The sequence below is a fragment of the Myzus persicae genome, unplaced genomic scaffold (assembly GCF_001856785.1).
Source record: "Myzus persicae strain clone G006 unplaced genomic scaffold, MPER_G0061.0, whole genome shotgun sequence".
NCBI classification, from domain to species: Eukaryota; Metazoa; Arthropoda; class Insecta; order Hemiptera; family Aphididae; genus Myzus; species Myzus persicae.
In genome coordinates, this window is record NW_019103205.1 from 270,784 (window position 1) to 287,679 (window position 16,896).

Below are 16,896 nucleotides of genomic sequence, written 5' to 3' on the forward strand. Positions count from 1 at the left end.
AATTTAACTCAATTATAATATCTTGAAATTCAATTTCTGAATTTTTAAACAAAACCATGGAAAGTTTTACAGAAGCAGACCATATTACAACGCCAGAACAATTGGATGTTCTGGCTGTTGGAAGTTTGCAGCAATGCGAGCATAGCACCCGCCATAGCGAATGCAGTAATTTGTCGGAAGACAAAGAACACAGGGTGGACGACCCTACACTGGCCACGAGGCCTACAATTGTGTGTGCAATCAGCAAGCTCAGTGGCCAACAACCAACGACGACGTTGACTTCGGCAGATTTCAAAGTGTTGGACGAGGTGACCGAGGACTTACTGAAGGCCGCCGTTCAGAGGTCATTATTGAATTCACCACCCCTCTCTCTGGGTCCGAGTGACGAGCGGTCGTCGTCTGTTTCACTCGGTGATAGCAGTATTGCATCACCACAATAAACGAAGGCACCGAGGATTTTTGTACCGAGCGTCTTGGACAAGTTGCTGGAGTTTGACGAAGTAATCCGAAACGCTAACACAAAGCACGGTAAGCACCTTCCGCGGTGTTTCAGCAGTGCGCCGGAAGTTGAACACTTGCCACCGATGGCACGGCATTCTGAAGACGGTGATTGTGTGGCACCTAGTCTTTTGGCCCATAAAGTGCGTCGAACAACAACGGCGAACAACCAGCTGCCGTCGGACATAGATTGTGAGCCGGACGTCATAGAGGCCAAGGGCGTGATTCAGTCAGAAGAAATTGAGGAGGCAGCTCAAAGCACGGCTATAGACGTGGCAAAAAATTACGGTGATTGTTTGGCACCTGGTCTTTTGGCCAATCGCGAGCGACAAACAACAACGGCGAACAACCAGCTGCCGTCGGACATAGATTGTGAGCCGGACGTCCTAGAGGTCAAGAACGTGATTCAATCAGAAGAAATTGAGAAAACAGTTCAAAGCTCGGCTATAGACGTAGCAAAAAGTGACGGTGACGAGTTCGAACCTCCAGTGACCTGCACGCCCACGGCAAAGTCAGCAGCAACAGCAGCAGCAAAATCGATGCAAGGTCGCCGCCGTAGGCCGTCCATTAGGTCAGCACTGGGAAGCCGACTCCTCAAAGTCGGCAGATTGTTGGCCTGCTGTTGTTGTCGTCCGAATAATAATGATTAGAGTGGTACCCTGGTACCGCGATGTGGTGAGACGCCGTTAAACGATTGAGAGATGCATTGATCCAGGATGTTTTTTGGGCACCGTCTTGCCACCATTTGCTCACGTAACTGCGGGCATCGAACAGTCGCGAAGTTCGACCAAGTCCACTCCAGCCCTCTACAATCCCGTGTGACCCTCGATAGCCGCCTTAAGTCACATCCGGTCATCCGGTTTTTCGAGCACCCTGTGCCTCGTTGCATTTTTTTTTACATTTTTCTTTTAGTTTCGTACCGAAGCCCGTCATCGTTTTCCGCCGGCAACCTTTTAGTTGGCCCTCGCGATTTTCGTTTATTTTTTGTTTTCCCGCTAACCATTCCTGCGGGTAACTATATACATCAAGATGTATTTAATATATATATATATATAATATAATTTTTTTAAATATTTTTTTGTATATTATATCATACATATATTACCGCATGTATTCAGTTTTTCTTTGTGTAAAAATATGTTTCATTCTGTTAATTTGAAAAATAAAAATTTGTTATTTACAGAACACTTGTTTACTCAATTGACTGGTGTATGTATTATATAAAATAATTAAAATACGACGATTCTAATAATCTATTGTATAATACCTAAAATGTTTAATTGAAATACGATAGCAGAATTGTAGTAAATTTTAAAAAATAAGGAGAATGAAAACAAAATTTAATGGGCTCATATTTTGTTGATATTTCATTATAGTTAGTTTTGATAAGAGTGTTAATTAATAAGCGTTTGATATGGTAGTCATAACTATAGGTATATATCAGTAATGGCAAATCCATGGCACGCGTGCCCGAGGTGGCACGCAAAAAGATTTTGTGGGAACGCGAAAATGTTTACATATAAGACCTTTTTTTCCGTTCAAAATCGACGACGCGGCGGGAACTGCTTTTGCATTGCTTCCGCGAATATTATAGGACCTATAACAACCTAAACTAACCTTTTCATACTAATACATTATTTATACAACCAAATTATAGTATAACAAAATATAATATTTTTAATATTTTTTTCATGGCACGCTCTAAAAAAAAATAAAGGTTATTACTTATGTTGGGCACGCAGTGTTCAAAAGATTTGCCATCCCTGACATAGAATATAAATCAACTATACATAAATACATAATATTTTTTAAATTAAGTGTACAATTAGAAATTAAAAAAATTTAAGTAGGGTCCGAGTTGGCATGGGACATAAAAGGTCTTAAATGTTCATTACTTATTAGTTATTGCTTGTGTAGTTGTTGGAACTAAAGAATAAGTGGAAGGTAGAAGTAGAGGGAGAGGATCGTTGAGGAACTTTAAATGTAATTAGGGTAATTAAATTTGGAGAATCAATAACACTAAACACCAGTTAGGTCTTTTAAAAATTTGTTACCTACCAAAATAACGTCTGAGCTCAGCTAATGGGCTGAAATAAGTACCTACCTCAGTCAATATAATCTACAATAGGTAGTCTATAACAATAACGCTATAAAAAAAAAATAAGTAGGTATAGTTTATTATAGTTTATGCTTTATTGAATCTTATATTGACGTCAATCTTTTAGGTAAAACGTGAACTGACATGTGACGTCATGTCTTAGTTATATCACAATAGATAAAGGCTTCATCTATTCTGAGGTTATATTGTCTTTTTGAGATTCTGAGTGTAATATTTATATTCGTTTCACAATGAGGAATAATAATAACTATAAAAAATGTTTTTATGTACAAGATATAGTAGATAAGTAGGTACATTAATGATTAATTGTGTATATAGGTAGGTATTACTATAATATAGATACTACTGTTCTAGAATTTATTATGAAATCATATGTAGTCATGTAGACCTGCTTTGACCTATACCTAATCGAAAGTTTACCAATTGCGCTCGGTACCTATACTTATTTTCTGGGTCGATAGCCTAATAAATTGCGTTCTTCATTCAGTAACACAAACAACAATTTTTTTATTGTAGTATAATGAACATGAACATTAATAATACATTTATAATCTAATAAATATAAGCAAATATATAATTACAATTAAATAAATCACTAGTCTAATATTATTTTATATTACAGTCTATTTTTAGTGCATAACTAAAAATTATTCATAATAGATAGGTAGGTAGGTATATAAATAAATATTTTTTTTTTTAGATTGAATAAAAACGATTTTTTAGTCAATTATTTTTTCAATTTTCATGCATTGAAAGTAAAAATAGTTAGTGCATTAATATTTAATAATATATATAAATAGTAAACATAAACTTACCTACCTAAAGGCTAAAGTATATGCAGGCATGCAACGCAATCGTAAAATACAAATTTTGTTTTTGGCGCAACTGGTCCATGGTGCCCACCTTATCGGCTTAGCTCGGTACCCATCTACGCTATTTAAATGTTACCGGGCACAGAGTCCTATCGAAGCCAAGTACCAAGTATCTTGGAGTCCAAACAGACTCAAAAATGAACTTTATCGACCACGGCGTCAACCCCGTCGCGGAACATGTCACAACGGCTGTCAGGACTCGGGAGTATCTCCAGAATAATGCCAAACATCGGAGGTCCAAAAGAATTCCGTAGACGCCTCATAGGCAGTGTTATAAACTCCAGATTGTACTAAACACATCTCAAATTTGGGCCGGGAATACTGAATATGCAACAGAGACAATTAACGCCCGGGCACTATACAAGATGAAATCGGTGCAGAGTCGAACCGCATTCAGAGTGGCATGCACGTATCGGACGGTCTCGCCGGCGGTGGTTGAGGCCAATCCACCTCTACACTAATTGTTTGCAAGGGAAACTGGGAAAGGCAAGTACGGTCAAGAGGCATAAGCAAGAAAGAGTCGAAGAATGCTTTACTGCAGCGATGGCAAGACGAGAGGGATAGGTACAGCAGCAACTGGCTGCAGGTGGACGTATGCATGGTAATTAGAGATTTTCGCAGATGGGTTGGCCTCAAACAGGTCAGTCATACATTATTATTCTTAGTTGCCTATTTAATTAGTCTTATTATTACGGTCATCATATTATGTCACCTAAGTCCTTACAGACCACGGCAGTTTAGGGCATTATATGAAGAAATTCCACATAAAGAGGGAACCAGAGGATTTGGGGTCGAATGACGAAATTCTTTACTCAAGTGACGAGAAAGGGTGCTGATCTTGGAAAATGGTGGATCGGGAGGTTCAATCAGCTATGGACGAGGCACGAGACATGTGAAGGCAACGATGAAGATCATCACAGGCGAATATGAGCAGTAAAGTTTGGTAGGCATAAAATGTGACATGCGTACCGGGCGAGTTTGCGTGAATGTATAAAATGTGTGTAAAATGAACTTACAATGTAATTAATTGTATAGTAATAAACGGCACGCCGGAACGGAGAGAAGTTATTACTATTGCCAAGGCTAGCACCCCTCTGTTCTGTGAATCGTGGCGACCAGTTTGAGGGCGCTTGCTTCTTCATCACAAAAAAAAGATAGGTATCTAACCTAACCTATCTAAGTACCACTGTACCAACTACCCGGTATCCAGTATAATATAAATGATATAAGTACTAGGTAGTACTGCAGGTAGTAGGTAGGTAATATAGATTTGACAATTATTATTCATTAATTATTACCAATTAACAGTCGTGCAGTGTACACGTACCTAACTTCCTTGAATGTTTTCTACATTTTGCAGAATATGTCATTGACTAAACTTAATAGTATGTAAAATATAGATTGTAAAAAAATTTATTTAACAAAATATAAACAAACTGGCACTTTTTATCAAATAATTAGATAAATTTGTTGTTCAATTAATGGTCTAATTAAATCTATAAGTACAAAATTGAAGAAAATTAGTTAGGTTAAAATTAATCCTTCAGATATCTAAATCTCATTTGAAGTGACTTTTTCATACTGTAATTCATGAAAATTCTAGCTATGCTATGTATGAATTAATAATTATGCATGTAATTATACATGTATGTATGAGCAATAATTAATTTATATTGGATTTTACAATTAGAATATGTCTTGCATATAATGAAAGGTTTCTGAAATGAAAATATCCAACTACCTATAGGTACTAGGTTCCCAACCTTTTTTATTCCACGCACCCCTTGTAAATTTTCAAAAATCTCATGCCCCTCCCCTTTAAATAAGTATTAAAAAAATCTTTTTTTTGTTTTATTGAAACAAAATAACTATTTATTAATAACTAATGACATATATTTTTTCATCATTTTAAACTTTGTCTTACATTCTCAGTTCTAAGCTAAGAAATTAAAAAATTTAATAAAATTTAAACCACAAATTTTTGTGATTCTGATTTATTTTGTCATTATTTTAACTTCCTAAAATTTTAAATAATACAAAGTATAAATATTGTCATGAAAGATATTAACACCATAGTTTTGTGCAAATATATTATTTATTTTACTTATTGGTATACAAATGAATAATGAGTAAATATAATTGATACAAATATTTTTTCTTCATTAATAGAATTGACACATATTATGATTTCGTATAATTTTATGATACTTCAATGACTCTAATACTTTATAGATAACATGAAAAATTGGTAATATAAACATAAAGAGAGAAATAAGATTCATTATAAATTTATAAATAAGGTATGGTATTATAAGTAATTATAATAGGAGTCTTATGCTACAAATATATCTAATGTTATAGGAATGTTGCTCGATGTTGTTGATTATTTTTTCAAAATACGATTTATCTCTTTGTTTTGACGTTCCATATTTATGTCAGCTTTATCAGCTTTACCAAGAATGTTTTCAACTAAATCATTTTGAGAATCAATTTCTCCACCAAGCCCCAATGCTAAACCTTTAAATACAGTTATACATATTAAAATTATATAAGAGAATATATATTTATTTACTCAAAATTATAAAATTTATAAATAGTTTTTATTAAAAATATAAAATTTAAGCATAAATTAGCTAATATTATTTATATATTTATTTTTTAAACCTTTTAATCGAGTTACTGATCCAAGAATTTCATCCAGATTGTTATCCAAACTAGATTGTACATCAGTTGGTGTAGTTGATTCATTATCTACTAAGCCTCTTATTCTTAAACCTAGTTACAAATTTCAAAATTATATTACCATATAACTTGTAAAAATGTATTGATTGTATATTATTACCAGGATGTTGATCCATAGAGTTAATATTAGAATTTGCTTGAGTTAAGGTTTCACTCAATGTACTTCTACGCACTTCATTTGTTAATGGAGACGACCCTGTTGGCTCAATTTCAGTTGATGCACTACGTGGTGGTAAATTTGATTTACCACTGAGCATATTTTTAAAACTTCCAAAAATACTCTATAAAATACAATTAGTTAAAAATAGTTAAAAATATTATTTCATTTTAAAAATTTTATTTTTTAAATGATAATACCTAACTAAACAGTTGAATAATGTAAAAAAAAATATTTTAAAATCCACATATACTTTTTCAGTTAATTAGTCTGTACTATTAAAATAATGAGTGTATAGTATAGGCAAAGATAATTGAAAGTTTTACCATTAATCGTTAAGAGAATGTCAACATACTAATCATGGCAAATTTGCATTCAGCAGATCCAATCTTGTGTTGTTAATTTTAATATAAGAAAGGTGAATTGACCTATCCATTATCAAACTTGAAGTTATCAAAATAATTTTTAATTGTAAAATGACTTTTTTTTCAATTTTTACACAAATGAATTTCTATATTACAGTTTGAAAATGCTCATATATCACAGAAAAATAGAAATATTGTAAAATAAGCAGCCATTCAAACACAGATTATGTTCCTAACTTTGGGTTTGGTAATAGAATTCACTCTAATATTAAAGCTAACACAAGATTGGTTACATTGAGCACAAATTTGAATGTAGGTCTGAGAGAGAAAATAAATAGTGCACTGACAATCTGACATCTTAATCATAAGCCATTATTATTGATTCAAGGTATAAATTGAAATACAATTTATTTTTATTTTACTATAGGTAAAGCTGGCATATTTTTTTAGCATAAATTATAATTTATTTACTTTAATTCCTTGTATATGTTTTTGGCTGACGCGTAAATTAGAATTTATTTCATCAAGTCTTTTATCAGTATTTTGCAGCTGTTCTCTTTGTCTAACCAATTCCTGTAATAGTCAAAATCAAAAATATTACTCCAATTTGTTTAAATTTATTTATTGATAATTATTTACTTCAGCTGTTGCAGTACCAATATTTTCAGACTCTCTGAGTAAGCGCAATGTTCTTTCCGTAGACTGTAAAGTTCTTTGTTCTACATCTCTTGTTGTTTCAACAACTTGCTGCTTTTGTCTATGTGCATTTTCTAATTCTTGATTACCGAAATTGTTGCCTAAAAGGTCATTTCTATAGCCGACATTGGGTCGAACGCGGGACATAAATTCATTGTCATCCACATCGTCATCGTCGTCGAATATCCCTCTCGATGAATTGCTTACATATCGGTTATTTGACATTTTGCACAACCCAATCTTTCTTTAAATGCAAGCAATTTGTTCGGCTAGGTTAATGAAAATATTATACTATTAATAATTAATGCGACAAAAGAAAAAAGTTTAAAAATCACTTTAAAAGTAAAAAGAGTGTCTCAAGGCAAGTAAGTAGTGTAAAATATAATTTATTAATTGCAATATTGCAATTGCAAAATACCATAGGTTTAAGTAATATTATTATGCCATAAAAACGCACCTATGATGACGTATGAATCATTTATTCATTTATCATAGACTATAGTATAGTAAATTAATAGGTATTCTGGTATATTTTGTACATATAGGTAGTATGGTGTTTTTTAAAAAAAATCACTCGGTGATGAATATTGAGTTTCGAACTTCTTTGCGAGTTGTTACTTGTTATCACTGAATCGTAACAATAGTGAAGTTTTTTTTGGCGAATGGTGACTGGTGAGTGAGATACCGAGGTCCGAGGTCATTGTTGTCTATCAATCGTCTATGCCCTATGAGTCGCACACTAACACGTCGATTCTATAAATGTTTATTGTTTAGTAAATACCAAATATTAAAAATAATACCTACAATACACTCATAGACCTCATACAATAGAATCACAACTCACAAGTTGTGCCTGTGATTTATGGTTTCATAACTGCAGTAGTGCAGTACCGACGTACCGTGCTCATGACAAACGGACAAACACTATAGTTTTATAGATTGTCCTGAAATTATAGATTGTACTCGTCAGTCGTCGCTTCTTTTGTTCGACGACTACTATCGCTACTATCGCTACTATCGCTACTATCGGGTAGTGGTCACTGGTCAGTGCCCAGTGGGTACCGCGACACGACTACTGATCTCACCCACGTCCCACAACATCAACAATAACAACGGAGTGCGGATGACGGGACAGCACTTCTGACAAAGTATGAAATATGAATATTAAAAATATTATGATCCAGAATTAAATATTATCATGTCGGAGTCTGGTTCCGTGATATCATTACGTTCCGGGAACGTCGCTGTTAATTTCCAGACACTCAGGGCGTGTGTCGTTGTGTCGTCCACGGCCATACACAAAGCATAAATTTCATTTCACGGCTGTAAACAAAAGAAACGGTAATAATAATAATTACATTAATCATCGTTGTTTCAACGTTTCATACGCCGGACTGTTGTTTCGCGTGATGTCTAGATGATCAGCGAATTGATGTCCGTCTCTCCATAATTATTATTTCTGAATATTGTTTTTCTGTTTAGAGATAATATAAATAGTTTTTCTTGCAACAAGTTTCTCACGTCGTTCCGTTGCTTTTGGTATGCGATACAACAGTGGCCATTACTCGTCTAGTGTAAATCGAATAGCTGCATTATAAATATGCCCGTGGCAATGAACCGGAGACGTGTGAACAATTTCACATACGTCAGCCCTTGTGTCAAGTACATGATATTTTTGCTGAACTTTTTGTTTTGGGTATGTGTTTACCATATTTAATAGTAATTCAAATAACTAGTTGTAAATCCAAGTACAACAATAAAGAAATAACTGTTGTTGTTAATTTAGTTGTTTGGCGGTTTGTTGGTGGCAGCCGGTACATTTGCATTTTACGAAAAATGGAATACTATGGGTTCTATCAAGTTGAACACTTTCTCAGACGTTATACTCAATATATCCCTAGTTCTGATCATAGCCGGACAAATCATATTCATTGTTAGCTTTGCGGGATGTATTGGTGCTCTACGTGAAAATACAACCCTTCTTAAATTTGTGAGTATATTTTACCAATCTGTGTTTCATAGTGTTTAAATTTGGTGTAAATAATCCATCATGACTCCCTCAGTTTACAAGGAAAATTGTTCTTGTGAGGGTTAAAATGTATCATCTGGTACTTATTTATGTAAATAAATAAATATGAAATTGATGGTTTATATTCAACCATTTAATCAGTAATGAAATATTCTTAAAAAAGTATTATGTTAGGTATTTGACTAATCTATAGTATCTATTAGTATACAGTGAAATCTTAGATCATATCCTATGGATAGACCTATGTCCCAATAATTTTAAGCACATACTAGCGACTAATTAGACGAATAAGCACTCATGCTCAAGGAGAAATGTCGCATATTTATCTATTTGAATTGATATATTAATCAAATATAAATTGAATCAGAGATCAACAGCTAAATATGAAACAGTTAGACGCATGTGCACATCGAGCATCTACTTCAGAGACTCGTCGCTTATATATATGCGTCAATTTGTTTACTTTGGTGAGATAGTCTCCATGGTCTATCCATGTGTTCTAAAAGCGAAACCCCTCATAACTTAAGAAGTCTTTGATTAGCAGACAAGTCCAAATTGTGGATTTTTTAAGAATAAACTACAAACAGAACCCTCAGAATAGCTAACAAAATGTTAGCAACCTCGAGTGTCTTGTATTTTGAGGTTTTTCTGTATGTGTTTGAAATTTGGCTAACTAAAACTCTAAACATTTTTGAAAATCTGTTTCCATGGTATTTATATAATATTAATTTACATAATAAATGTGAATTATTTAACATTTTAGATTGTTATTTTATTTAAAAAATGTATAGTTCTATATTGATAGGCAAGTAGTTATTAGCGATGTATTCATTTTTATTAATTTGTTTTATAATTTTATGTTAGTGTTCCAAACAAATAAGTAATATTAAGTGGAATATCATTTAAATGATTTTTAGAATTTTTAGGACAGTGAGTTACTTTTTTTATAACTATTATTTTTTTATTTAATGTAAAAATTAATGTTAAAATAATCTTTAATTTATTAAAATTAGGTTATTATAGATAAATCTAACCAGTCTTACATTTTAATACTCTTCCCTTTAATTTCAGTTACCTTTCAAAAATATTGCTGCTCAGATTGCAAATGTTAGTGTCAGCAATTTAAGTGTTTCACAAACACCGAAATTCAGTACGAAAAATACTGATAAATTAAAGAAGTCGAAACCCAGGAACAATGATAAAATTATTTTTAAGCTACTTGATTGTTATGACGAATTACTTAATATCCAAGCCAAGTCTCCAATATATACTAATAGTTTAAAACCAATGAATGACAGCCAATTTAATTTTTATAAAAAATATGTTATTATTGATAGAGATAAAATACTTAATCTAATGTATAGCACTATAGATCAAGCAAACATTAGTGCTTGGCGGTTGCATAGGCAAACAAGACTCTCAGCCAGTTCAAAAGCTCATCAGATAAATACAAGACGTAATAGAAACGAGGAATTGGCTGAACGGTTTGTAAAAGACAAAAAAATTGTAGGGAAAGGTTTAAAATATGTGGAATATGGAATTGGAATGGAAGATTTTGCTTCTGAAAAGTATTCACTTGTACATAATGTACATGTTATAAAGTGTGGCCTAGTAGTACATCAAAAACAACCTTGGATTTGTGCAAGTCCAGATGGTTTGGTTATTCATAACAATAAAGTAAAAAAATTGTTGGAGATAAAGTGTCCATACACTTGTAAAGATACCTTATTGGTTGATGAAGATAATGGAAAGCTTAGAGTTCCATACTTAAGATATAATGAAGAACAAAATACTATTGATTTAAAGCAAAACCACATCTATTTTACTCAGTGTCAAATTCAGATGTATTGTACTGGGATGGAGGAATGTGATTTATTTGTTTGCACAAAAGCTGACTGCATAACTGTTACTGTTAAGAGAGATGAAATATTTCTTGAAAAATTAGTCAGAAAAATGGAATTTTTTTATTTCAATTACTATCTTCCTGAATTAACTAAAGTTAATTCTTAATTTTTTAACATTACAGCAAAATTTTTTAGATATATTATTATAAAGTCATGCAAATTACTTTTAAGGATTTTAAATTGTATTTTAAAAATTATATTATACGGACATTTATTTACAGTATATATTTTTTTTGTTCAGAGTTACTACTTTATCATCTATTTAACTTCCAATTTTCTGTAATATTGACACTAGTCATAAACTAGGCTTTATGTAATTTCTAAAGAGTGTGAGAAGAAAACTGCATTATCTTATGGTTATTTGGAAGTGGGAGAAGTTATAAGTTAGTTATAATTTTCATTTCAAAATTAAATGCTTCAACTGAATTGTAGGAAATTAATTTGGAGCATAAACTCTTTTTCTTATAAAAGTAGTTATGATGAACAGCATGGCATCCTCCAAACTAACTACTGAATATACAGTGACTAATTCCTTAATATACTATGATACCACTCTTACTAATGTAGTTGCAGCTGGAAGTTATGTTGAATGTTGATGTAATATAAAGTTAACAGCCAGTTGATAAACTTGAGACTTCCTTAATTGATGATCATATGAATTGGATAGATAGAAATTTAGTTTTTTTTTAGTCTGTATCAAATCTTTGAAAACCAATCTGTTTGTTTATGTATATTTTTTTTTTGTAATGAACTCCAAATAGCATTAAACACGTATGAATTCTTATTGTTGTTAAATATTATTGCACATTGAATTAATAAAAATAAAACTAGTGAAACATTATACATTACTTTAGTTTTAGTTAGTTTCTTGTAACTAAGATAGCCAAATTTCAAATTATACAACCAAGCATGAGCCGAGGAAGTATTAGGCGTTTGTTGACTCTCACTTACTTACCGAAATATACTTATTTTTGAAATTAAATTATAAGCATACAACTGCTCTGATAAATATAATCTAATAAGATAATAATTTAATATGAAACATTTTTTTTTCAGTACTCGTTGTGTCTCTTAATATTCTTTCTACTAGAAATGGGAATTGCAATTATTGGGTTTGTATTTCCTCATAACATGCAAGCTACATTGGAAGAGTCATTCACTGATAAAATTATTCACACTTACCGCGATGATCCAGATTTACAAAACCTCATTGATTTTGCCCAGAAAGAAGTAAAAATATCTTAATAGAAATGTCAGATTAATGTTAAAAATTGTTCTAATATAATGTATTTTAGTTTCAATGTTGTGGTCTTAGTTCAGAAGGATATATTGATTGGTCCAAAAATGAATATTTTAACTGTACTTCACCAAGTGTTGAGAAGTGTGGGGTGCCCTATTCATGTTGTATCAACGCAACAGATATTTCGGTACTTGTAACTTTTTTATGTATAACTGTATTCTTAATATTTATGGCAACCTATTATTTTGTAGAAAGGACTTGTAAATGTCATGTGTGGTTATGGTGCTCAAGATAGTTCTGTAAGTATATAATAAATAAATATATGTCGTAAACATTTATAAGACTTACTATGTAATATTTATAAGGTTGCTGAAGCTAGTAAAAGAGTTTGGACTAGTGGATGTATTGAAGTTATCCGTATATGGGCTGAAAGAAATTTATATACAATTGCAGGAGTAGCATTAGGTGTTGCTCTATCTCAGGTAAATACAATTCCAATAATATTTTCAATTGGTAATGTTTTGGTTTTCAGTAGAGCAAGGACAACCAAATCTCAGATCATGTCTTTACTTTTAATTATACTATGTTCGTAATTTATTGTAAATATTTTCTGTTATAGCTTCTTATTATAAATTTAGCCAAAACGTTAGAAGGGCAAATTGACTTACAAAAATCCAGATGGGCTTCTTGAAAAATAATTAAGGTATGAGAAACAAGATAATGTTTCCATAATACTATGATAATATGGTATAAAAATAATATTGTATTAGTTACTGCAACACTTTTTTAAATCTAAATTATTACAGAAGTGGTGTTTTTATAAAAAAAAAAAATTATATTTTAATCATGTCAAATTTTGATTTTATTTTATCAATTTTTAATTAATGCTATTTAAACTATTTTTATGTGTTTTTTATAATTTATATGTTTATAATATTTAATTGTCTGACATTTTTTTTTTTTTTTATATCGCTAAATATATTTTAATTTTTTAACTTAGTCAATTCAAATTTAAGGTTGTAAATAAATAAAAAAATTCCTTAATGAAGTTTGAAATCGCCCTGTGATAATGGGCCCATTTATCTGAAATATGTAATAAACAATTATATAATATTTTGTCCTTTAGTCTGCACTAAAATGTCCATTGTTTTATAATAATTATATTGATTACATTTATCAATATAAAATAAATACATCTTTCATGTATAATTTTATTTAAGATGCTAATTGTAGTTTCTAACTTCACATTTAGTGTTTTATATAATTTATTTTTTGCTCATTCATTATTAGTTTGATTCATGAATTCTATTCAATTCCTATATTATATTGTAATTTGAATTCATTCATAATTCACTACTTACTCATTATCGAGTTTACCATCATTAATAAAAACAAATGTAAAATTATAATTCTATACATTAAATAGGATCAATAGAACTTCACATTACTAAACTAGTGTATACTTCATAATAATACCTACTTCTTTTGTAAAGTAAATTTCACATCTCTTGTGTATTTTATACCAACATCTAACATTATTATTATTTGTTTAATATTGACTACATGAAAATTTATTATTATTTGTTTATTATTTTACAAAATTATATTTTTTACTTAATTATTTGAAATATCTAAAGGAGCACGCAACACAAAACAATGTCCTTTTAAAATTATTATTATGTATTAAACTATTGTAGTCTGAACTATTAGAAACAAAAAAAGTGAAAATCAATTGTAAAACAAATATTATTTTACCGAAAAATTAAAATATTTATAAGAAATTAAACACTTAATTCAAACTCTGATTTGATTATAAGAAGCGATTAACTTTTACATGTGTAAAATAGATCATTAAGCATGACCAAATGACATCACTGGATTTTTAATTATTCATAGTCATAACCACAACGACAACTCATTGATTAATGTGAATCCTACACCATTTTTCTTAGTATTGAATAATTTTCAAACTAAAATAACTTATTTTTTGTGTTAAGTGCTTCTTTAGAATGTAGTTTAAAAAATATGACCTGATGTATTTTTATATGATAATGTAAGTATTTATAGTGCATACGTGTGTATTATAGTGATGTTAATAATGCTAATTAAGTGTGATACATTTTTATTACTTTTTTTTTACTGTTTAGATTACCAAAGATAATATATAAACAATTAAAAATATATTTTTAACACTACCCTTTATTTGTTGATTATTCATAAACAACATTTTATCTACAATTCCAAAAAAAATCATCGCTTTCACGCTTTCTCACGCCCCTATTGTTCCTAAACTCAAATATAATTAAACACTTTTGCCAATCATTTAAGATAGCATTCAATATTTGATCTAATGTTAAGTTATAATGGTTGGACTGTATAAAATGTGCATAATATTATGTATATTAGTGTCCAGTGGTTTTCAATCCGATATAGATACACGCCAGGTTAATAAAATTACACTTTGAATTAAATAATTAAAATATATCAACGTGAGATAAAATGTTCCGATTTGATTAGATGTAAAAAAATGCAAATGAAACGAAGTGCACGAATGAATGCTTGACAACATAGGTACGTAAAAATGTTAAGAAGACGATAAAACTGCATGTTTTCTGTAGGTACATCGTACATGAAGCCAATTTTCTTTTTGCTGCAGCCGAATCAATTGGAGTGAATTCATCTATTATCGGACTTAGTAGTAGAAACATCTGAGTTTGTTTCTTGGTGTATACGATTTTTAAATGTCTATGCAAATGATGAGCATGAGTACTAAACCTCTTCTAAACTTCATTAACAAGTAATAACATATAAATTATATAATATATTAGAGATGTATGGATAATATATATTTTATGGAACCGATGGGCGATGGCTGCAGTTGTCAAGTCCCGCGGCTGGCTCGATCGGTCTAATATCAGTGCCGTCTGGGAGCTCGAGCGTTTCGATACGTATAGTTCCATTACCCTCCGATGATCTCTGCGTGTAGTAACGGTGAATGGTTAAATTGGTTTACATGGATTACCCTCGAAATCCCTCAAAATTCGAGGAGTCAAACAGGGACCCATGGTCCGGCAGTCGTCTTTGGGCCGTCAGTGCACTCATTTTCGAGAAGTTTATGCGCTGCCGACGATTTCCCAGGTCAGTAAGTTTTGATAAACACCCTATCCATGATATGATGAGACGCATATTTCGTAGATTTATAGCCAAATAATATTTGGGCTCAGGTGGAAATCTGCAGAAAGTTCCCAGAAATTTAGGTACCTACCCAAACCGCTATCAATAGTAGTGGTGTCACTAATATCCGGATTCCAATACTATTCGGATAATCCGGATATTCAAATCCAAATAATAAACGGATAAAATCCGAATTATCCGAATAATCCGAATAATCCGGATATTTTAAAACATTTTATTATAAAACCAATAACTTTTGGGTATCGCTCAGAATTAAAAATATTAATAAAAAAACATATTTTTTTAGATACGACCAATTGTTAAAAGCCTTATAGAAAAGCATTTAAAACTCGAAGATACAGACTCAACACTAGCAATGGTGTTTAAAGAAACAGTGTGTAATGAACTACGTCGGAGGTTTAATATTGATTTTGAAGAAGAAAATGGAATTGCAGCAGACATTTATTCGGAAAATAGGAAAGTAAACATAGCACAAATTGCAAGTTTACTAGATCCAAGGTACAAGAATTTACAATTTGAATCATCAGATCGTATACGAGAAATTATTAAACAAAAAATTCGTTCAAAGATACAGTCAATTAGATATATATCTGAAAATGAAAACACCTCAAATACTAATAAAAGTACAGTATTAGATGATTTATTGGGGATAGTTCCACTAGATTCTGTGGATGAATTTTCGAGGTAATTGGCTGAACCACAAATCAATCATAACGATGATCCGTGCTTGTGGTGGAAATCGCGTGAACTTACGTTTCCTTTTTTATCTGTTCTCGCGAAAAATATTCTTTGTATACCGGCTTCTTCGGCATCTTCAGAACGTGTTTTTTCTACTGCTGGATCAATTCTATCCCCAAAGAGAAATAGAATGACTCCCTTTCATTTATCAGCCCTGCTATTATTAAATAAAAATATTTGATTCTAAACTAGACAAATATAAAAACAACTATTTTCATTATTATATAGTGTATCCCGTTTATACTTAAAATTGCATTAAATGTGCCTGTAAGTTAAATTTATTTATTAAAAAAAATATTATTATATTGTGCTGAAATGTGTATAATGTATATCGTATTACT

General features: G+C 31.3%; 3 protein-coding genes across 7 annotated transcripts; 2 read left to right on the forward strand and 1 right to left on the reverse strand.

Moving 5' to 3' along the window:
* Positions 1-5,567: 5,567 nt before the first annotated feature.
* LOC111033979 (synaptosomal-associated protein 29) lies at positions 5,568-8,366 on the reverse strand. Of its 3 annotated transcripts, none has more exons than XM_022314966.1 (6): positions 8,254-8,366; positions 7,393-7,718; positions 7,225-7,326; positions 6,332-6,512; positions 6,154-6,264; positions 5,568-6,006 (listed from the first exon to the last, which is right to left on the reverse strand). In XM_022314966.1, exons 2-6 carry the CDS (start codon positions 7,672-7,674, stop codon positions 5,873-5,875), a joined length of 810 nt encoding a protein of 269 aa, XP_022170658.1. In that variant the 5' UTR covers positions 7,675-7,718; positions 8,254-8,366; the 3' UTR covers positions 5,568-5,872. The 3 variants fall into 3 exon arrangements, with proteins under 3 accessions (XP_022170658.1, XP_022170660.1, XP_022170657.1); XM_022314968.1 differs by having other exon boundaries at positions 8,250-8,359; XM_022314965.1 differs by lacking the exon at positions 8,254-8,366 and adding an exon at positions 7,907-8,054.
* Positions 8,367-8,682: 316 nt separating this feature from the next.
* On the forward strand, positions 8,683-13,450 carry LOC111033978 (tetraspanin-33-like). Of its 2 annotated transcripts, XM_022314964.1 has the most exons (8): positions 8,683-8,790; positions 8,932-9,145; positions 9,236-9,439; positions 12,439-12,612; positions 12,678-12,809; positions 12,874-12,921; positions 12,988-13,104; positions 13,242-13,450. In XM_022314964.1, the coding sequence occupies exons 2-8, from the start codon at positions 9,050-9,052 to the stop codon at positions 13,311-13,313; spliced, it is 843 nt and encodes a 280-aa protein (XP_022170656.1). In that variant the 5' UTR covers positions 8,683-8,790; positions 8,932-9,049; the 3' UTR covers positions 13,314-13,450. The 2 variants fall into 2 exon arrangements, with proteins under 2 accessions (XP_022170656.1, XP_022170655.1); XM_022314963.1 differs by lacking the exons at positions 12,439-12,612; positions 12,678-12,809; positions 12,874-12,921; positions 12,988-13,104; positions 13,242-13,450 and adding an exon at positions 10,550-12,428.
* A 114-nt stretch (positions 13,451-13,564) lies between these two features.
* LOC111033987 lies at positions 13,565-16,681 on the forward strand. 2 transcript variants are annotated; one of them, XM_022314981.1, is made up of 4 exons: positions 13,565-15,193; positions 15,279-15,419; positions 15,501-15,760; positions 16,104-16,681. In XM_022314981.1, the coding sequence occupies exons 3-4, from the start codon at positions 15,686-15,688 to the stop codon at positions 16,503-16,505; spliced, it is 477 nt and encodes a 158-aa protein (XP_022170673.1). In that variant the 5' UTR covers positions 13,565-15,193; positions 15,279-15,419; positions 15,501-15,685; the 3' UTR covers positions 16,506-16,681. The 2 variants fall into 2 exon arrangements, with proteins under 2 accessions (XP_022170673.1, XP_022170672.1); XM_022314980.1 differs by having other exon boundaries at positions 13,565-15,419.
* Positions 16,682-16,896: the final 215 nt, after the last annotated feature.